The sequence below is a fragment of the Borostomias antarcticus genome (genome assembly GCF_949987555.1).
Source record: "Borostomias antarcticus genome assembly, chromosome: 9".
Lineage (NCBI taxonomy): Eukaryota > Metazoa > Chordata > Actinopteri > Stomiiformes > Stomiidae > Borostomias > Borostomias antarcticus.
This window is the reverse complement of record NC_140242.1, coordinates 12,855,276-12,878,097: the sequence shown is the minus strand read 5'-3', so window position 1 is coordinate 12,878,097 and position 22,822 is coordinate 12,855,276. Positions and strand designations below refer to the sequence as shown.

The 22,822-nt window shown below is 46.4% G+C and overlaps 1 protein-coding gene across 1 annotated transcript in view; it reads left to right on the top strand.

The window, feature by feature from the left end:
• The window catches only part of vav3 (vav guanine nucleotide exchange factor 3), a gene marked incomplete at its 5' end in the record, with an annotated part of 74,642 nt that extends 54,237 nt beyond the window's left edge, over positions 1 to 20,405 (top strand). The window contains 9 exon segments of the mRNA XM_084443244.1: positions 740 to 870; positions 3,336 to 3,401; positions 4,122 to 4,156; positions 4,911 to 5,027; positions 9,214 to 9,301; positions 9,992 to 10,121; positions 13,359 to 13,439; positions 15,259 to 15,410; positions 16,500 to 20,405. Of these exon segments, the coding sequence (XP_084299370.1) occupies positions 740 to 870; positions 3,336 to 3,401; positions 4,122 to 4,156; positions 4,911 to 5,027; positions 9,214 to 9,301; positions 9,992 to 10,121; positions 13,359 to 13,439; positions 15,259 to 15,410; positions 16,500 to 16,544 (845 nt within the window). The 3' untranslated portion in view covers positions 16,545 to 20,405.
• Positions 20,406 to 22,822: the final 2,417 nt, after the last annotated feature.

Below are 22,822 nucleotides of genomic sequence, written 5' to 3'. Positions count from 1 at the left end.
ATTACATCTGGGCGCTGATAGACCTGTGTGTGTGTGTGTGTGTTTGATGTGTGTGTGTGTGTGTGTGTGTGTGTATAGACCGCTTCTCGTTACCCACTATAATAGGATCATGAATATTGCAGCATTGTGTGGACAGCCAAGCGGAATGACAAGCAGGTTCCTCTAGAACATTTGTAGTCTCATTACACACACTCGCACACACGCACGCGCGCACACACACATGCACAGGACCTCAGCGGAGTCTCTGTTGGGTTGTATGGACGTGCTCTGGTGGAGCTCAGTCCCTGTAGCTGGCCATTCAAAACGCTTCCTTTCTCCCAGTGCTTTTTAAACAGAACCAGACTGCCTCTCAAATTAGCTTTTTTTTCTTTCTCCCTCCTCTCCCTCTTTCTATCCAACCTGTGTGTGTGTGTGTGTGTGTGCGTGTGTGTGTGTGTGTGTGTGTGTGTGAGTGAACGTGTATGCTAGGTATAGAGGCGGTAGATACCAATATGATAAGTGGATTTAGGGCACATGCTTTGTATAAACTATTGTGTTTGATTGCAGGTCATTAGGCCTTCGTGATTATAGGCCTTTCATTTAACTGGGATGACGCACACGCACACACACACAGACACATGAACACACACACACACACACACACACACTCACACACACACACACACACACACACACACACATGCACACACATGCACACACACACAGATTGCTAAACCTTTAGTTGTGTGGGTCTTTGCAGGTTTACCTAAGATGTTGGTGACCAGGAACTATTTTGGGATTCCCAGTCCCGTCGGAGGCCCCGCCCTCAACATCCAGGTCGATGACATCATCGAGCTGATCCGTGCTGACCTGCACAGCTCCTGGTGGCAGGTGAGTGCTCCCTCTGTCTCCCTCTCTCTCTCTCTCTCTCTCTCTCTCTCTCGCACGCAATGAGATCCTAGCCTCTCTCTTTCTTTCTCTCTCTCTCCCTCTCTCTCTCTCTCTTTCTCCCTTTCTGTCTCTATCTTTCTCTCGCTTGATCTCTATTCATCTCTCTCTCTCTCTCTCTCTCCATCTCTCTCTCTCCATCTTTCTATCCTCCAGTACAGTTTCCTTACTGACATAATTTTCTTCCTGACATCCTTGTTTTGGGCACCGTGGTGTCGGCCTGGTTGACGTGGTGAAGACACACCTTCACACTGTCACCACACACCTTCACCACACACCTTCACCACACACTGTCACCCCACACTGTCACCACACAATGTCATCACACACTGTCACCCCCCACACTGTCACCATACACTGTCACCCCACACTGTCACACCCCCAAAGCTCCGTTGGTACTTGCTCTTCATAATATGCGCCCTCTTGTGGTTCGAACTGGTACTGGCAGTTCCATTGTATGCATCATTTTCTATGCAAAATTATATAATACCAATAATCAAATATATTCGATTTTTGGAAAATATTTTAGAGAGAAAGTCAAATATAATTTGTGACCTCAGTTGACAGCCATAGCGGTGACATACCACCAGGAGCGCACCAGCTGTGACCACGGGGCATCTCCCTCTTTGTGTAGAGCTTACCTAGGCAACGTGTGTGTGTGTGTTTGTGTGTGTGTCTGTTTGTGTGTGTGTTTAGGTAAAAGAGACCCATGCCCATGCAGACACCTTCTGGCCTTCTATTGACCTTGGTAGAAGACTGCAGGGCAGTTTCTCTCTTTCATTCTCTCTCTCTTTCTCTCTCTCTCTCCCTCCCTCTCTTTCTCTCCCCCCATCCCTTTACCCTCCCTTTTCTCCTCCGTCTTCTCTCTTCATTCCCTGCTCTTTCTCTGTCTGGCACGTGTGTGTGTGTGTGTGTGTGTTTGTTCAAGCTCGAGTTCAGACCGAGTCCCTTGGGAAGCTTAGTCGTTTGTTATGCCTTGAGTGTGTGTGCACATGGCAAGCATGCTAATTTCACTTCATGCAAATACCAAGTTTAACTTTTTTTGTTTTTTTCCGGGACAGTGCACGTTGATGAACGTTTTCGGATTCAGCCAGCCGGCTAATTTTCAACCGTATAGTCCCTAGGCAATTTATATGTATTTTATTTTCCATTTCATGTTTGGCAAAAGGGAATCATTCTATTTCTCCTCCTAACGTGGCTTCAGCTCCCGTGGCCTGATGATGACAGTGGAACGCCATCATGGAACACTTGGTATCCATCACCGTGGTAACAAGCAGACCCCCCAACTCCCACTCTGGGTGCCAGGCGAATACAATCAATAGCCATGTTTTTTTTTTTTTACCCTTTAGCTACCATCTGTTTGCTCCAGCAGGGGTTAGTTCCTTAATAACTAGCTATGTTTCCATCCACTTGTCAATCGAATTGTGTGAGGAACGCTAAAAATATGAATGCGAATAAAGCCGGTGAACGTGCGTTTCCATCTAGAGCTTTAAATCGGATAAAGCATTTATCACAAAAGACTTTTATCGAACAAGAGAAAATCCGATGAGATCGACAGTACAAACATTTTGTCGATTTTCATGATTTTTAATCGAATTTTACTGTTTCCATAACGCATTTTTAATTCGATATAACTTAATTCGCATAAAACGTGTGGATGGAAACATGGCTACTGTCACACGCTCGCCATAGACATGAACAGGAGAGTTTTCCAAAGGCTTCCAAAGAGCACTGATGAGATGTCTGATGAGGGCGCCTAAAGAAGGCTTAACTCAATCTGACCCACCCGAGAGGCCTGGGCGCGGCTGTTCTGAAAGGGAATATGACATGAAGAAGAATTACACTACTGTTCACACCAGCACCATATCCACAAAAACGCTTTACCAAACACCTCGACGTACTGCATTTAAACTGAAAATGCGCACACACACAGTTTTTTTTCTTGCTGCTGTTGTCACTGTCGCTGTTTCGTAGTTGTATTCGTGGTTTTGTCGACTCATTATATCCAACCCTAATTAAATTGACAGTAAACCGGTTTTGTCATCACGCACACAAACAACCCTCCCTTATCTTGAGAGAGCTCGTTAACGTGTTTACATTGTCATTCAAGAGCGAAAGGAACGAGTGTAGAAAATCCCCTGATTTGTGTCCCGGCCACGGAGCATGTGGAGAGGCTGTAGCGCGCGCGGGGGGGGGAGGGGGGGGGGGGGGGGGAGGTTCCTGCGTCTCCTCCGGCCCCCCCTCCTCCACCGCTGATTACTTCAACAATAATTAACTGGGGGCTGTAAATCTGTACTGCTCCGCGTCGCGAGCTAATTGCTCTTGAATTATGGAGATGGGAGTCGCTCAGACGAACTTAACGCAATTATATCTCTCGTTCTCTCTCTCTCGCTCTCTTGTGCTTCCAGGGCAAAATCCTGACGACGAAGGAGGTTGGCTTCTTTCCCAGCGACGCCGTGATGCCGTACCCGTGTGTAAGCAGCCATGTATTTACACTACATTCCCCTCTTCTCCTTCTAGAGTGGCTCTTAAAGTGGCCGTTTGCTGAAGCAGCTCGTGCTCACAGATGGTGAGAAAGCGTGAGGGTGTTTTTTTTGTTTTGTTTTTTAAGGGGGCGTGGGGAGGGGGCGGGGTTTAGATCGAACACCATTGGATACGGCACTCGGCTGTGTAATCTCACTCTTTTCAACCGGATGCTAAGAAAAACGTTGGGAAACACATGCACACATACAGTACACAAACACACACTCACTCACACACACACACACGCACACACACACTCACACAGACACACTAGTATCAGTACTTCAGGTACGTCTTCTACTGTGATTTCATATAGAGCAATACAGCGATTCACAGGCTACCCAGGTGCCGACAGCGTATATTCAGTTGAACATAAACATAAATGATTGACTGGTATCATGGTGCTTATGCCATCATAAAGATAACAAGTACATTATCCTCTTTTACAGTGGGGGGTCATAAGAACCATAAGCACCTGTGAAAGACAAGAGCCAACCATGGTTTTAAACATTTACAGCTTTCAGTAGGGGGTTTAGGGTTAAGAGAGAGAGAGAGAGGACAAGAGACAGATTTTATCCTGAAGGAAGGTGAATGTTTTACTGACATCGATGGCGTTCAGGTTCCGTGGTGAGGGGAACAGCGTCTCATGTGTTTCTTCCTGTCATCCAAAGGTCCCCAAACCTGTCGATTACTCTTCCCAACCATGGTATGTTCACGCGTGCCTGGGTCTAGTTTCATTCCAACTGAAAATGCAGTTTTGTGTAAACTTTATTATAAATGTGTATTATTATTATTATTATTATTATTAATGCAATGTCAACCCTATTATATAAATGCATATAATGCATATAGCAGGTGCCAGGACTACTGCGCTCTGGGCGGAGGTACAGGGTCAATGGGCTCAGCAACTCTAGAGCCCAACGCTCCTTTATAGCCAAGGCAATTGCTGCCATTAACCAGTAATTATAGGCCACTGTTAGGGATAGACTTGGGTACACTATCACTTGCACTTTCTTTCACTCTAGGACTTTGTTTACATGCTTACTTGTTTGTGTATAGTGTTATGTTTTCTTTGTGTGGGGCTGGTAGTGTTTATGTCTGTGTGTAGTGTTATGTGTTTTTTGTGCGGATTGCTAGTGTTTATGTTTGTTTTATGCTGCAGCTGAACTGCCCTCCGGGGACAATAACGATTTATTGAATTGAATATAACGAATTATGCATACTGTACAATGCACAGTAACGCTCCATACAACTATGAAAAGGTTTCAATTCAATTAAATATCAGCAAGACTGACAGAACACTGCATAAACACAACAGATTATGTCCCAGGCTATACACTGTCAGGTGGGGAGCCAATAGGACTTGTTCTTCTTCTTGTTGACCTACTTCCTTACTGAGGGTTTGCTAGGGCTCCAGCTGCGGCCGGTCTCTCACCGTGACCCTGGTAACCCCCCTCCAGGTTTGCCGGGCCCATGGAGAGGCTGCAGGCCGAAGCAGAGCTCATCAACCGGGGGAACAGCACCTACCTGGTCCGGCACCGCAGCCGGGAGTTCACCGAGTACGCCATCAGCATCAAGTACGTCCAGTCACGGTCCTGTGTTACACAAATACCTCTGCATACTGTGACAAATGGTAGTGGCTGTGTGTGTGTGTGTGTGTGTGTGTGTGTGCGTGTGTGTGTGCGTAAGATGAGGCAACTTTTTTCTTTACGATAGTGACAGTCACAAGTTAAACGGATCTGGGTCAGCGCAAGGGCGTAGGTTTGATTTGAGCTTTGGTAGGGACACACTGGGTTGTTGTTGTTTCACGTAGTCTGGATTGAATCTGGGTGGTGGCCGAATCAGATTCATTTCAGTGGCCACTGATGGACAAGGTTTATCCACAAAACCTACATCTGTTGAGTCAGACTATAATCTCACCTGTAACCCTGATGCATCTCCTGCCTCTCCTGATCCTGCCTTTCTGCTGCTTTGACCAAAAAAAATTCTAATGTCCATTTTTGTCTTCTTTTTTTCTGGTGGCATTTTGCCCTCCACTCACCATCTACCATAAAAGGGAAATGATTGACAATATCAAACTACTTGCAGACATGAAGCACTCTTTTCCATGGAGCCTACAGCCTATTCTGTGTAGCATATGAAATATGAACATAATTACGCTGGACTTGGACTATTGAACTGAATTGCATAAACAAACCAGACGTCTCGTTTGTTTAGCCTACTATGCAAGTCAGTGGGCAACTGAACCTAGCTAAATAAATTGCTCAAACCTAGGAGTTTGCAATGGTTGTCTTTAGCTAGTAATAAATCAGTTTTGGTCCAAAACTGATTTATTACTAGCTAAAGACAACTGTTATGACAACATTACAGCACCTTATCTCTGCCTCAGCAAACGTTACGAGACCTAACGTAATAGCTACAGTAGCTAGCTCTGACTAGCTGCACCACCAGCTAGCACTAACATTACATTTTACATAGGCATTTAGTAGGACGCAAACTAAACTATTATCATTGATACAACTCTGCACAGAAAAATAATTGTCGGTCAACATATTTTATTCCCTATTGTTCAATAACTTCAATCTTACTTGCTGCCTAATCAAAATTCCCGCTGTTGCCGAGGCAGGCATTCGCTGGGTCACAAAGGCGAGGGAGGGAGGGGGGGGAAGTAGGCTACTGTTAGCCTCGTGTCACCAGTCTCTCCATCATCCGGCTCGAGCCTGTAGAGCCCGCCTCCAACATCCAAGCTTTATTTTTCCTGAACCGGTAGTTCTCCTCGCATCTTCTTTTACAATTTTCGTCGGTGTTATGTCTGGTGATGCCATCGTGAATGTTATCTACTCGATACTTCACCATGTGCAGCCTACAGTAAAAACATTACAACAACTGTTCTTCTTCTGGTCCAGACTGGATGATTATGTGATGCGTCATCGCGCTTCCGCTCTAGACCAGCGAAACAACAGCGAACGAGACAGGCCCCAGACTAGGCTACTGTACCTTGTTGACTGGATAGCTTGCTGAACGCAGCTGTCAACCAGACCTTAATTCCCAACCGTTTTGCTTTTGCAAGTTGTGAATGGTAATTAAAAACTCCAGTTTTCACTCTGTATTATTTTTGGTAGGGACAATTCGTGTTTCTGTGGCTTTGGTATGGACATGTCCATAGCGTCCATACCTAAAACTACGCCTATGGGTCAGCGTGCCGCTGAACCGACGCGCCGGTCAGGAAGGTCCTCGTTCCAGAACGCGCCGTCCTACGAGAACACGGGCGTCGCTGGCACTCTGTTTGCATGCGCCGGACAGACCTCAGGCAGCACCGTGCCAACGGCTGGAGACGGGCCGGAACAGGCCGTGAACATACGAAGTCTCCGCACCAAAGTTTGGACTGCGACACTCCAGCCCCGGAGGGGGGGGTGGGTTGCCTTTAAGTTCCCTTCAGCTCCGTTTAATTCATCATTTCCTTTTCTCTTTTCACTGCCGGCCGGCTTTCTCTCAGCCCCTTCAAGTTCCACCAAGAGCCCGGGTCTTAATTGCTTGAGCGTGCGTGGAGGAAGGAGCTCTTTTGAAAAAGGCCCCGTCGAGAGTCACACAGCACAGCCTTCAAGGTTATTAAAACCCTCACAAAGAGGAGACCCCCGGCGAAGAAATGGAACTTTACATATTTGCGGGGGAGATGGCGGTGAATAAAAACCACAGTAAACACCCCGTCCTCAGGGCTCCCCTCAGACCGGGCTGCTCTGGGAATGACAAATGACCCCCCACAGTGAAAGAAGAAGTAATTATGTTTAGTGTTGAAAGTGTTGAAATGGACAAGGGGAAGGGAGGGGTTAAAAGAAATCAGTGCTGAGAGTAACTGATTACAAAGTAATGGATTACTGTAATCAGATTACAGATTACTGCAGATTACCTTCTCCAGTAACTTGTAATGTAAAGGATTACATTTGAATTTTCAGTAATCAGATTACAGTTACTGACCTAATCAAAGTGGGATTACTTTGAGTTACTTATGCCCGTGGCTGCTCCCTTTCATTGTTGTTTCATTGGTTGATATGTGCCTGCGGTCTCTGCAGTCGTGGCTGAACTGACTGTTGATGTCATCAGGGTCAAGATGTGCCAAGAGTGCTGGTATAAGATGATTTTCTAGTGTCTATTATGATTTAAGATGCAAAACTGATCCTAGATCAGCACTTCTATGATTCGGGTAAGGAATGATCTGGTTTTTAGAAAGTAACTCAAAAGTAAAGTAATTAGTAATCCCATTACTTTTCAGAGAGTAATCAGTAAAGTAATCTAATAACATATTCAAAGAAAGTTATCAGTAACTTTACTTGATTAGGTTTATTAAGTAGCTTGCCCAACACTGATAGAGATCAAGTCATGTAAATCACCCGTATAGGACCCGTACTCCAGGGGCGCGCGCCATTGGCTGTCTGGTCTGACGTCCGGTAGCTGTCTGTCTGGGACGGCCCCCACCTGAACCATCGGGCTGAGCCCCTCCTCCTCCCCCCGGGGGGGAGGGTCCATCGATGCCCAGTGATTGGGGGGGAAATTCAATCAATCAATCAATAACCTTTATTTAAACTCGAAGGACACTGAGGTTGCCCTCATTTACAGTGACGACGAGTAAAAGAGATAAAATAGTACAAAGATAAACATGAATAAAACAGAGGTAAGGCAATAATAACACTAAAAGCACAACATGAAAATAGAGTAAAATAAGTTAAAATAAATAAGAACAGAACAAGAAATACAGCTAAAAACAATTACAGTAAGATGTGCAAAATTCAGAAACCATAGTTCTAAAATGACCAAACGAAGGGAGGGTAGCCATTTTAAAAGTGCTTTGGAGGGCATTCCAGGAGTTTGGAGCACTGACAGTAAAAGCAGTCATTCCTAGGTTGGAACGAGCTCTGGGAACCTTGAGCAGGAGCACCTCACTGGAACGGGTTAGATAAGACCCAGAGTTCCAATCCAGCATAAAAGTAATATAAGGTGGTTGCTTAACAATAAGAGCTTTAAAAATAAATAAAAACCAATGTTTCTCACGTCTCATAGAAAGGGACGGCCAGCCAACCTTTTCATACAGGGAGCAATGATGCGTGTTATAGCTATCTCCTGTAATGAATCTAAGAGCTGAGTGGTAGACAGTGTCTAAAGATCTGAGAGTAGAAGCAGAGGCATGTCTATAGACTACATCACCATAGTCCAGGACAGATAAAAAGACTGCTTCGATAATCCTCTTTCTACAAAGCATTGGAAAGCTAGTTCTGTTCCTATATAAGAAGCCAATTTTCTGCCGTAGTTTGGTCACAAGATTATCAATATGAAATTTGAATGTTAATTTATCATCGAGCCAAATGCCCAGATATTTATATTCTGAAACTCTCTCGATAAAGGATCCATTTGCAGCAGTTATGCGGAGACTATTATGGTCAAGATCTCTTGCCCTAGAGAACAACATATATTTGGTTTTGTTCTTGTTAAGAACTAACTTGAGAGACACAAGAGCATCTTGAACAGCATTAAAAGAAAGTTGCAATTTTTCAATAGCTAATTCCGCAGAGTCAGCAACACAATACAGAATGGTATCATCAGCATAAAGATGAAATTGACAACCACTAACCGAGGATACAATATCATTGATGTAAATGGTAAATAGCACAGGACCTAAAATTGACCCCTGAGGAACACCTTTAGTTATAGGCAAAAGGTCCGACTGGGCACCCCCAAATTACTCTCATCACTTACCCCCTCCCCCCACAGGTACAACAACGACGTCAAGCACATCAAGATCCTCACCAGGGACGGCTGCTTCCACATCGCCGAGAACAGGAAGTTCAGGAGCATAACGGTGGGCCTTCCTTTAAGCTTTTTTGTGTTTTATCGCCACTTATGTCAACTAAATAAATAATTCCTTAAAGCTGCATGAGATAACTCGACTCTTTGGCGGCCGCTCTGGTTGTGATAAAAACTAGCAGTACACTAGCAGTACACTAGCAGTACAGTGTACAAGCCAGTACACTGAAATTCTAAAATGAAATAATACATTCACAGGGTCTCATGTGGTCTTGTCATGTGGACAAGAAAATTATTTTTGGGTCCTGCTAAGGCCAATTCATAAACTAGTAGCAGAAAACCCTGAATATTTCACTATAAAAAAGTGATCTCATGTAGTTTTAATGAGTAGTTGAATCCCCAGGTATTATTTAAGCTGTGTGTTAAAAATAGCTTTGATAAGTAATGGGTTACAATTCATTGGGCTTGGGAATTATATCGGAAAATGTGCTGGAATAGGCTATACAGTAGGTTGTTCTGCACACAATAATCCAGGACCGTATTTACAGTCTCTGTGATTTATAGTGAATGGATTTTTACAGTATTCAAGATCTGATGTATGTTTCATGTGTCTTGATGTGCCTGTGTGTGTGTGTGTGTGTGTGTGTTTGTTTGTGTGTGTGTGTGTGTGTGTGTGTGTATGTGTGTGCCTACCTGTGTGTGTGTGTGTGTATGTGTGTGTTTGTGTGTGTGTGTGTGTTTGCAGGAGCTGATAGAGTACTACAAACATCATTCCTTGAGGGAAGGCTTCAGAAGTCTGGACACCACGCTGCAGTTCCCATACAAAGAATCGGAGAACACCGCCATGCAACGCACCAACCGGCATGGAGCAAACAGTAGGTCCAATAACACTGCTACCCTCTGATCTGCTCTGCTCTGATCTAACAGTAGTTCCAATAACACTACTACCCTCTGCTCTGCTCTAACAGTAGGTCCAATAACACTACCCTGCTCTCCTCTCTTCCTCTCTCTTCTCTTCTCTTCTCTTCTCCTCTCCTCTCATCTCTCCTCTCCCCTCCTCTGCTCTCCTCTCCTCAGCTCTCCTCTCTTCTCCCCTCCCCTCCCCTCCCCTCCCCTCCCCTCCCCTCCCCTCCCCTCCCCTGCTCTCTGAAAGGAACACAACATCACATGTTACATGCTTCTTCTCACTGAATTACAATTCCTGTCTTTCCTGTTGCTGGACAGTTCCCAGGACTACAGTATCACAGCAACAAGGCCCAGAATGAGGTTGTTACTGGTTGACGGGCTCTTGGAGAAAGAGCTCTGAGTTTTTTCAGTGAATCCAAACACTGAGTGTGTCTTTTTGTGCGACACACACACACACACACACACACACACACACACACACACACACACACACACACACACACTCACAGACAAACACAGTGAGACAAGCACACAGAGACACACCCACCCACTCAGACACATTGACACACGCACGCACACACACGCACACACACACACACACACACCTGGAAATAGAAGAGAGTATTGTCCGCCAAGAAGAGTGAAATTCTGTGATCACACCTAATGATTATGAAAAGACACCTGTGATTTGGAGCTTGCAATATAGTAGTAGGCTTATAGTGGAGAGCAAAACACAACAGTTGTGTAGAGTAACCTGCTTAAAGCAGCTACGAGGAGTTTTCCAGTTTGTGTTGATTTTAGTGGCACCTGTGGACAAAAGTGGTAGAGTTTTTCCAGCAAGATGACTGCCTTTCCCATGAGTACCATCGCTTCCTGTCCTAAATATCTCTTGCCTAGCCCAGCATTCGTTTTGGAAGCTAGCAAAAAGACGCTACTGGTGAGGATGACTAGCAACGAGGGAAATATTGTTTCATCCTTTCAAAAAAAGGATGAGCAGAAATCCATAGAATAATCTACACAGAAACAGACAATCTTCTCGCAAATGGCCGCATGCTAATGTAGGTAATGTAGAGGCAACAGTATTAAAATGAGGTTATAACCAGTAAAAAACTCTTAGTAATTGCTGTAATGTGACGATCTCAGTCGGACGGCGGGGGGGAGATCGCAACGGAGAGGGTTAGATGTCTCCGGCGTACCCATGGCGCGTGTCTCAAACAGCGGCGCGACCAGATTTCTTTGTAGTGCCAAGTGGAAAAGTTCCCGCTCCGGAGCGATCCCCCGGGCCTGCTGAAGGTGGCGGCGTGGGCAGATGTTCAGAGGCGGCACTCTCGCGCCTTTTTTCTTCTTCGGGCCTGTCACTCAAACCCATCTCCCCGGTTACATAAATAAACAAAACAAAACCGAGGGAGAGACTATAAATCTTGTTTCTTTTTCATGTTGTCTCTCCTCAGTACTGTACGTGGCTAAAATGCCAATGAGTGTTTATCCTTTTATCCTTTGTGTTGGACCGTGTGCATATGCCCAAACTGGGCTGATAATGATTTTCCACTGATCAAAAACACTTTAATTGAGTGTATGTGTGTGTGTGTTCATTTGTGTGAGTGAATTGAGACTCTCCATATTAGCCAACTAGCTTAAGTTTACCTTACGCTTTAGTCTAAGGGGTTTGTGTGTGTGTGTGTGTGTGTGTGTGTGTGTGTGTGTGTGTGTGTGTGTGTGTGTGTGTGTGTGTGTGTGTGTGTGTGTGTGTGTGTGTGTGCGCGCGCGCCTCAGCTCCCCTACTGGTATTCCTGTGAAAACCTCAGGAGCTACAGGTGCTCTGATAGCAGGTCCACACCCTGAGCTTATTCACATTCCAAAATGGAGGCAGACAGAGAAAGAGAGGAGGTTTGCGTGACAGTGACGTGTTGAGGAAGGACTGAGGGCTTAGGAGGTGTGTTGAGGAAGGAGGAGACGTGTTGAGGAAGGACTGAGGGTTTAGGGGACTTGTTGAGGAAGGAGGAAACGTGTTGAGGAAGGACTGAGGGTTTAGGGGACGTGTTGAGGAAGGAGGAGACGTGTTGAGGAAGGACTGAGGGTTTAGGAGACGTGTTGAGGAAGGAGGAGACGTGTTGAGGAAGGACTGAGGGTTTAGGGGCGTGTTGAGGAAGGAGGAGACGTGTTGAGGAAGGAGGAGACGTGTTGAGGAAGGACTGAAGGTTGAAGAGACGTGTTAAGGAAGGACTGAGGGCTTAGGAGGTGTGTTGAGGAAGGAGGAGGCGTATTGAGGAAGGACTGAGGGCTTAAGAGGTGTGTTGAGGAAGGAGGAGGCGTGTTAAGGAAGGACTGAGGGCTTAGGAGGTGTGTTGAGGAAGGAGGAGGCGTGTTGAGGAAGGACTGAGGGTTAGTGGAGGAATCGAGGCTGCCAGAGAGGCAGTGTGGCTTCCTGAATATAAATGAATATGTGGTCTGGTGCCCCCGCCCCACGTAGCTTTGGACAGATGTCTGGAAGGCAGAGAGTGTGGAACCAGGCAGAAGGCGAGCAGGCCTCTGAGGTTTTGTGTGTGTGTGTGTGTGTTGGTGTGTGTGTGTGTGTGTGTGTGTGTGCGTGTGTGCGCACATGCGTGAATGAGTGAAAGTCAAAGAGAGAGTTTCTCTCTGCTGCTGTGTACGTTTGAAATGCCAGCACAAGAGAATTTAGGCCTAGCTTTAGTTTAGTCAGAAGCCGCTTATCTGGAACAAATCACCTTGAGAAATACCACAGACAAGCCTCAAGATCAATACCTAAAGAGAACACAGCCAAAGTTCTCATGCTATTCTCTGTTCTAATACTATTTGCTGCTCATGTACAGTAGCAGTGTGTGCATGTGTGTGCCTGTGTGTGTGTGTGTGATGTGGTGGAAGGTAAACATAATTGTGAGCCTGATTCACGCTGCTTTGTGCCTGTCAGTCAAACAGCCAATCAGACGGCTGTAGGGGCCAGCCCAGCGGGTTACCGGGTGCATGGGGGGTGGGGGGGGCATGTCCAGCCATAAAAAGCACACACACTTGCACGCACACACACACACGCCATCCCATTAAATACGTCCTAGGGTTCGGCCTCCGCTGGGTTCCTCAGCTCTGTCATTCTTTTGCAAGTCAAACCTCTTTGAGTTGGGATTTTAAACACTTGCTTTTTTTGTTTTCTTTGTTACCCCCCCCCCCCCCCCCCCCCCCGCGCTGCCCAGCCCCCCGGCTCTGTGGTCGGTCTTTTGTAACTGCTGCCGGCTACAGCTTTGTACCCCCCTCCTCCACTCCCTTCTGGTCAGGTACAGCTTTTTTTCTTTTTATTCTTCTCGCTCTCCTCCGCCTCCCCCTTCTTCTCCTCCACCTCCTCCTCCTCCTCTTTCCCTCCTCCTCCTCCTCCTCCTCCTTCTTTCATTGTTGGCTGGCCTTTGGCCCGTGTTCCAGAAAAGCCTTATCGCTGCTTGTTCATCTCCCAACCCCAGCCTGCCATATCACCCTCTCCCTACCTACAGCTGTGTGTGTGTGTGTGTGTGTGTGTGTGTGTGTGTGTGTGTGTGTGTGTGTGTGTGTGTGTGTGTGTGTGTGTGTGTGGATGCGGTGGTTGTAGGGATACATATGGGTTTGTTTTCTATGTATGTGCGAGTCACGTGTGTGTGTGTGTGTGTGTGTGTGTTGCTGTTTGGTTATGTGTATGCATGAGTACAGTACTGTATGTGTTTTCGCATGCCAAGCCAGTCAAAATAAAGGTTGACCCTGACTTTGGATCCTATCACGTCTCAGTGACCCTGACAGACAGCCCATGAACCAGCCCTGCTGTCAGGACTGCCAAGCTTCTGTTCACAGCAACGCCAACGTTTTCATGAAAGAGCTGGCATTTACACAGTCCTGTATCTGGCTCCTCCTCCATGTCTGCCTCTTCCTGTTTGGATCTGTCTGTGGTCATGACGGCTGCTCACAAACACACACGCTGCCTTGTCTGCACAAGCCAGGCTCTTCAAACCAGCAGCAACACAGAGGTGGAGTGTGTTTGGAACACACACTCGCGCGCACACACGCACACATACGCACACACACACACACACACACACAAACACACACACACAAACACACAAACAAACAGCCAGACACACGCATGCACACGTGTGCCCACACACACACACACACACACACGCACGCACGCACGCACACACACACACACACAAACACACACACATACACACATACACACACTGGAGCTGCTCCTCCCTTGTGGGCCACCCCTGGATCCCACATGCTGAGATCCAATCAGCAACAAGGGCCCTTCCTGCACAGACTTCACCCTGTTTGACAGAATCCTCTCTCACTGCTAGCTCCTAGTTAGCACGTAGCGATTTAACGGCACGGTATTTATGCTGAGGAGTTTAACCAATTCAACTCGGTTACACACCTCCAGCCCCACACAGTACAATACAAATACACTGTAAAGGTACACCGTTGGATTGGTGTGCCATGTTTGTTGGTGACTGCTGGCGTCAGTTGGAGGGATGAATTTTAAACGTCCAACATTCTAACAACAATTGCCAACTTTAGAATGCTGGGTGTCGGTTGGCGTTGGTTAGGAGTTGTGCAGACACCTTTAAGGTTAAGGTTAAGGTGACCTTAACACTTCAGTGTCTACAAAACAGAGCTGAAGTGAGGGAATATGCTCCCCTCAGACGACCGATATAATCAATCCAGCCTGATGTGCGTGGATTACGCTGATGACACAATCAGAACAAGCACTTCATCTGGGTCGGGGGAGGGGGCTCTGACCACAAGAGTCGCTGATTTAAACGAGGGGTGGGTTAAGACAGAAGACGCACACATACATACACACACACACACACACACACACACACACTTCCACTGCACCCCGTTTAAGGGGTGAAAGTGACGATAACATCCATCCCGTCCTTGCAAGGGGTCTGTGCGTGTGCATGTGTATGTTTTTGTGTGCATGTGTGTGTTTTTGTGTGTGTGTGTGTTTTTGTGTGTATGTGTATGTTTATGTGTGTATGTGTGTGCCTCTGTCATTTTTTAGGCCTACTTTGCACTAGTTTGATGAATAATCTCTCTCTCTCTCTCTCTCTCTCTGTTATCCAGTGTTCGCTCCTAAGGTGATGGGCGTGGCTATAGCGCGCTACGACTTCAGCTCCAGGGACACCCGTGAGCTCTCCCTCCAGGAGGGGGACGTGGTCAAGATCTACACCAAGTCGGGAGCCAATGGCTGGTGGAGGGGCGAGGTCAACGGCAGGGTGAGTTGAGTGGGCGGGGCCCCGGCAGACGCCAGGTCAATCTCCTGCTCCAATCACAATCAGGGTTTTAAACAAGGCATCCTAACACGCCCCTCTTTGAAACAACTGTCGTCCATGGTTCAATAGTGACATTTGGAATGAACGGCCATGCGCAGTTTGGGTCAGAAACGATTCGAATGCTTCAGGCTGTCCAAATTGATCTTACCAAAATCAAACTTACACTTGAATAGAATCCTCCTCATACTCCTCTGGTATGATGACTTCTTTTCAAAAGTCCAAGAGCAGCTCATACAGTAATAGACTGTCGTCTGCAGTGACGTTATCGATGATGACGCACATCTGCTATCAACACAGATTAGTGTGTGTCAGTGTGTGTATGTGTGTGTGTTTGTGTGAGAGAGAGAGAGCGAGCACTAAGTGCTTTTAGCACAAGGACAGATGAGACATATTAACGCTATTGTGAGAGATAAAACGCTATTGTGATGTTGTGGTTGATGGAATAGGGCCTCTTCCTCCAAAAAAAGACTATTCTGTCATTGAGAGGGACAGTCAGTGACCGAGCACAACTGAATGATAATGTCTTCACATAACTCAGAGTTACCCTTCAAGCTGTTTCAGTTCTGTTCACCATCTGTTCACTCTACAGTCCCTTTACAGTAAATAAACTTGATTTATAAAGCGCCTTTCAAAACCAGTTGCAAGGTGTTGTACAACATGAACGGAAATAGAAATAAAATTAGTTAGAAAGAGAAAAACAGAACATATCAATATAAAAACATTAAAAAGGCAAAAACACACATTACAAAACAAAGTGCTCACGAAACAAGTGTGTTTTTAACTGCTTCTTAAAACTACCCACTGATTCTGCGTTTTTTTCCCCCTTTATTTTATGTTTTTTTTTTTTTACAATAAAGGGAAACGTTTTCAAGCTGGAACTTTCTGACTGACACCAGTTTAGTCGTCCCTCTAGAAAATACTGTTACACTGTCCAACTGCATTTGGCTCATGCTGTCCACTTAGTATGTACCAGGCTTAGGGTGCCTACCTGATGAAAGCATGCGTAATAAGACACACATTCTCCCCCCTCAGGTGGGCTGGTTCCCGTCGACCTACGTGGAGGAAGGCGAGGAGTGAGCCCCGGAACAAACGACCGGGGGAAAATAAAAAAACAACAGATGAACAGAGTTGGAACCGGGGCGTTGGAACCGGACCGGACTGGAGGCACGGCTCTGACGCGCACAAAATAAATGACAGCAACGACAACAACGACTGTGCTCTGACGGTTGTCCGGCTGCGGCCCACCACCCCCCACCCCCCTTCCCGGGGTACCTGGCTCCCACGCTGTCCCAGAGGCACCTTCGGGAGCGTGGGGCTGCAGGTGCGAGGCCTCAGACTATGACAGGCTCTAGGACTGTCTCTCTCCGCTCCTCCCACCCGACAGACCAGCTGCTTGCCAGAAGCCTCCCTCCCTCCCTCCATCCCTCTCTCCCTCCCTCCCTCCATCCCTCTCTCCCTCCCTCCCTCCCTCCATCCCTCTCTCCCAGGCCCAGTCAGCCCCCTGGCCCTCTCTGTCTCTCATCCCTTTGCCAACTCTGCCATCGCAGGTCTGTCACTGGTGAATATTCAAACGCCAGACATTCTTCCCCCTCCCCCCCTCCATCCGCCCCCCCGAGTCTGGCAGCGTCCGGCTGTCTGTGAAGAGGTGGGGGGGGGGGGTTCCTCACCCCGGGGTTTTGGTCTGTGTGTCCGTTCCACTTACCTGGCTGGTTATTGATGACTTGATGCCCCACATCATCACACACACACACACACACAACAGGAGCTGGAGAGACTGTCACATAACATCTCCCTGATTCCCACAGAGAGAGAGAGAGAGAGATGGAGAGAGAGAGACAGAGAGGTAGAGACAGAGAGAGAGAGAGAGAGAGAGAGAGAGAGAGAGAGGGTGTTTGGATACCATCGCTGTGCTGCCTCAGCAATTGATCGCTGTGCTTTCATGTCCCTCTCCCTCCTCCCCCTCCCTCCTCTATCTGCATCTCTCCTCAACTAACCTCGTGTTTGTGTTGTCTTTGCTACTGGCGATGTTGTGTTTAGCCCACCCCCCTCCTCCTCCTCCTCCTCCTCCCCACGGAGACTCTTATCTCGCCAGCCTCTGAGCCGTTGTCCTCTCACCGTTTGTCTATCTGATCCGGGGGGGGGCGTAACCCGACACCGTCCTGTCAGGGAGAGGGAAAAAAAAACAATGCAACGCTTCCCCCCGACGCCACCAACGGAGGCACCGGACCGCCGCGCGCGCGGTGGGAAAGAGGCGGGGCGGGAAGCCGGTGAACGCGCTCTCCTCCCGCCATGACGCCCCTCTCCCCGCTCTCTGACTCCTCGGCCGCCTTTCTTTCTGTCTTTCTTTCCTTCTTTCGCCAGCGCCTTTTATCCTCTCTTCTTCTCCCACTCCATGTCTTCTTCTCTTTCTCTCCTTCCTTCCTCCTGCCGCTCTAACCCCCCACCCTCCACAATCCTTTCCACCCCAAGTAAACCCACCTCCAGTGAGACAGTAGACGTCACAGACGGGGCCCTCGTTAATCCACTAACGAGAGGGGATTTACCCACATGGGAGAGAATAATGAGAGACTTTGCAGCTAAACGCTCACCAAAACACACTCCAGATGGATAACGCTGTCTAATAGATGCCAAGAGAACGCATGACAGTGTGTGTGTGTGTGTGTGTGTGTGTGTGTGTATGTGTGTGCGTGCCAGCCGAGAGCTGACTGACACCGCTTGCTCAGTCCCGCGCGGCGATTGGCGGCGATTGGCGGCGATAGGTTTCAGACCTCCGGCGTTAAAGATGGGGGGGGGGGTATAACGCAGAGTTTGTTGTAGTTCTCAGTCGAGACTGTCTAGACTCTGCTCTCTCCCCCCGAGAACATGGCTGGCGGGAGAGAACTGACAATGTGCGCAAGGGATGTGACCCAGATCCCCCGGCAAAGTTTGCAGCAACACACAGGCCCCTAGTTCAAACATAGAACTTGCCAAGGCAATTTTGGGGGGAAAACAATAGGCATATGTCTGAACTTTTCTTTGACTGAATTATTTATATACACTGTCTGAGAAAGGTGGTCCGAACAGACAGGTGGTTTGCAAGGGAGTTTAGAATCAAACACCTCTACCTAGTTTATTTCATTCATTTCTACTCTCCAGGGTTAATAAGGATGATTGTTATGATGATCTGTGTTCACACCAGCTGACAGGAACGTGTGTGTGTGTGTGTGGAGGAGGAGGAAAGGCAGACATCGCATTGAGATTGCTGTGTGAAAACAGTGTGTGTCCCAACTGCCCAACTGTGAAGAGATGTGAGAGGTTAAGTAGTCTATACACACACACACACACACACAATCAAACAAACACACATACACACACACACACACACATTACATAACATGATTATGAACTACACTATGTGGTATGATGAAGTTTATATCAGGCAACATCCCATACTATCCCCTGCTATTTTATATAGACTGTGTATTGATGCAGCTGGTTATTGTGTCAAACATGTATTGTGAATCTGTTTATGAAATACTGGGAACTATCTTCAATTCTTTTTGTGCTTCAAGGGAAATACGTGTTGAATTGGCAAGAGAATATAACATAACATATAACATGTTATTTTGCCCGATACTCAATTGAACTCCTCAATGGAAATGTTTTAAAGATATAAAGAGAGGCAGCTTGAAAATGTCACGTTATGTGTGATTTTGTGCAAGCCATATGGATTATGTCTTGATCTGGTGAATTGTGTGCAAGAGTTGTATTCTATAAAAGATTTTTTTATATATATATTGGGATGTCATTGGTGGTGAAGTATTATAATGTGTTTACAGATTGCATTGTGAAGTGTCCCCTCTAACGCTACTGAATATTACCTGCAGTACACCTGATCGGTCACTAGATGGCAGCAGTATGAGCATATCTCCCCTCCGCCTCTGCTGAAGTGATACTCATGAATATCGATACCATGTTCTGACAACGATGATGGGTTGGGGGCGATTCAATATGTTTGTCAGCCTCCGGTCCGATCTGTTACTCTGAAGCAGCATGAGGAAACTTGCTTTTCCTACTCAATGAAGTAGCCTCTATGACAGAAAACAACCATTTCACCCATCTTCTCATGTATCTACATTTGTAATGACCCTAGCTCCATTTCAGAAGTAGTCTACTATTGACCATTAGATGATTATAACAACCGTTGAGTTGAGCCGTCCTGGGACTCCGCCGTGACTCATAACCCAGTCAGGCTGTGTGATTTACAACGACAGCCTCCGCTCTCGTGAGTTTCTATATTTTCTGTACAGGGATCCAGGCGGAGACTCGAGGGTATCAGTGATCTAATCATTACAGCATCTCTTCACCTTGCAGACCTACCTCATCCATCTCTCTGTCCATGTCTCTTTCTCTCTCCGTTCCTCCCTCCCTCTCCCTCTCTGTATCCCCCCCCCTTCTCTCTCCCTCCTTCCCTTTCAATCCCCCTCCCTCTCTTTCTCTCTCTCCGTCTCTCCTCTCTCCTTCATCTGTATTCTCTCCATCTCTCCATCCCTCTGAGGTAATAACGCAGGGCTGTCTTTAGACGAGAGGAGATTTTGTATTATGAGAAAAGGGAAGGGAGGAAGAAAAAGAGACCGGACATTTTGCTTTAACACAAACATCCACCACAGTCCAGTTCTCTCCTCCATACCTGCAAAAACCAACACTGTTTCCTCTAACAGGCCTTCAAAGCCTTTTGTGTAACTGTACAGTAGCCATAGGTGTTAGCTAAGAGTCCTCAATCAACCGAAACGGTGTTGAATTTGTATAATGATCATTTATGATGCTCTGAAAGTGTGCGTTCGTCGTTGTCCATGTTATGTCACCCACACAAAGCCAAAGATGTGTGTACTTGACCTAGAGTGTGAATACCGCGGCCTCCTACCCACCAAAGTGGCCTCCACTGAGCCTTGCAATCCTATGTGGAGCTTTACCGCCTGCTAGTACTGTATCATACTGTAAAATAATGTATATATATACATATATATACATATAAATATATATCACAATAAAAAATGTATTATTGATTCTTATTCATATCAGTGTCTTTATTGCTTTTTCCTAATAGCCTACCGTATAAGTATTATGATTAACACTTTGCCTTAAGTCGACATGAATTAGGCCACTATTCTACTTTGATAATCGACTCCGACAGTTTGAGTCCCATTATAATTCATTTTTCTTCCCTTTTCCTGTTTACAAGCTGGCATGAGCTTAAGCTGGGCTCATTAGCTGATACTGTGTAATCCTAGCTGGGTCACAGACAGGGGAAGTTCCTCAAAGAGAGCTCTCTACTCCAAGATTTTAATTAGAATCACTGGAGTTCCGGAGTCAGATGAAGTGCAGCTTATTAAGGCTTTATTACACCTTTGTAAGTGCTACATACATGTGTCACAAAACATCTATAACCGTATGCTACACCTGCATGCAGGATTCACAGGCTTATGTCATACTGACATAGCGAGCATGACATACGTTATATAGAGGCTTTGTGACACATTTATGTAGTGCTAATGCCATAGACGGCCTTTGCTATGTTTCACCCGTTTCAACTGAAACGGGCCCCGCCCTCGCTAGGGCCTCCGACTATAATTCGATAGTCACCCCTTTCCTCTCACTAAGAACATGACTGACGGTGTCAAAAATATGAACTATTAAATTCTCAAACTAAAGCGAATACACATAATTAAAAATGATCTCTATAAGCAATTATTTGGGGTTAAATAATCCTACCAGGCCAAAAGTTCATTTGTCGGAATTTCGGAAATAGTCGGACTAGTCTATAAGCAAAGAAAACAGTCTAAATTGAGAACAATTTAATCTATAAGGTTAAACATGTTTTTTTGTGTTTTTTTTACAGTAGATCTGACAGGTCTACTTCAATAGGCTAATTTGTTTGAGTATTTTGAATATCTATTTTTCAATGCGTGCAGCCAAGTGCCTGGCGACTTGCGAAGTTGAATAAACACATCTCAAACATCAAAAACATCTTGTGTGATCTGAATTACAGTTCAAATAATTAGTTTGAACTAAATGAGTAATAACAAAGCATGCCTTAATTAAAATAAATCACACAGTTGTGAATATGGGTCAATGGTCATTGAATATGGGTCTTTTATTTTATAAATTTTTTTCTTCTTATAAATGAAGTCTCCGACGCAAATTAAGCCGAGGCACGTACGTCACGGCCGGGGGGGTCAGCAGAGGTTAATCAGTCACGCATGACGCAGCACCAGCTGACTGTAGCTGTCATAGCATTGGTCAGCTCACTAGAGCGCATGTATTTAAGCTGTCAAAACATGTCATTGTTCGCGCTTGCCTTTACTGCTGGTTGTGCATTGCATGCTCGCTGCTTCCGCGTTCTCTGCGCTGGCGTCCGCTGCCATTCCTGCTATTACTGCCATTCCTGCTATTACTGCTATTACTGCTATTCCTGCTATTGCTCATGTCTGCGCGCTCGCTGCTCCGCGTCTTGCTCGCGTTCCGTGCTCATATTGTGATTTGGTGCGTTTGCTGCCTGCTGCCCGCGGTGTCCTCGCTGCTTCCGCGTTCTCTGCTCTTGCGTTCCTCTGCCCGCGTCGTCTCTCCGGTCCGTGGTTTGGGGGTCCGTTTAGTGGCGTCGTGGAGCGCCGGCTTCTGAGGCCGAGGTGCCCGTCTCCCTGTAGCACTGTCGTGCCATACTTGCGTATGGTTCAGTTGCTCGCATAGCTTGCGTTGGAGTCCGTTTAAGCATTGCTACGCGCCGGTCACTGGGTTTCATTCATGAGCCGCTGATGTTGGAGGTTGTCCATGCCTCGTCTGCCGCATTACTCAACTGTCGATGTGCGCCGGGTGCGTTCACCATTGAAATGTTTGCAGTTTCGGGCGTGGACGTGCTATGTGGATTCTCTATGTATTTGGTTCATCTAAGTCCTCCCCTCGCGGCTCGTTCGTGGATTCGCTGGCTGCATGACAGGCTATACTGCTCGTTGCTAACTAGCTGGCGTTCGTCAATGTTCCCGTGTTGCACGTCGGAGCGTCATTATGTTGGATTGCTAATACTAGCTCATGATTCATTATGTTAGATTGCTAATACTAGCTCATGATTCATTATGTTGGATTGCTAATACTAGCTCATGATTCATTATGTTGGATTGCTAATACAACTCATGATTCATTATTTTAGATTGCTAATACTAGCTCATGATTCATTATGTTGGATTGCTAATACTAGCTCTTGATTCATTATGTTAGATTGCTGATACTAGCTCATTATTTATTATGTTAGATTGCTAATACTAGCTCATGATTCATTGTTAGATTGCTAATACTAGCTCATGATTCTAATACTAGCTCAT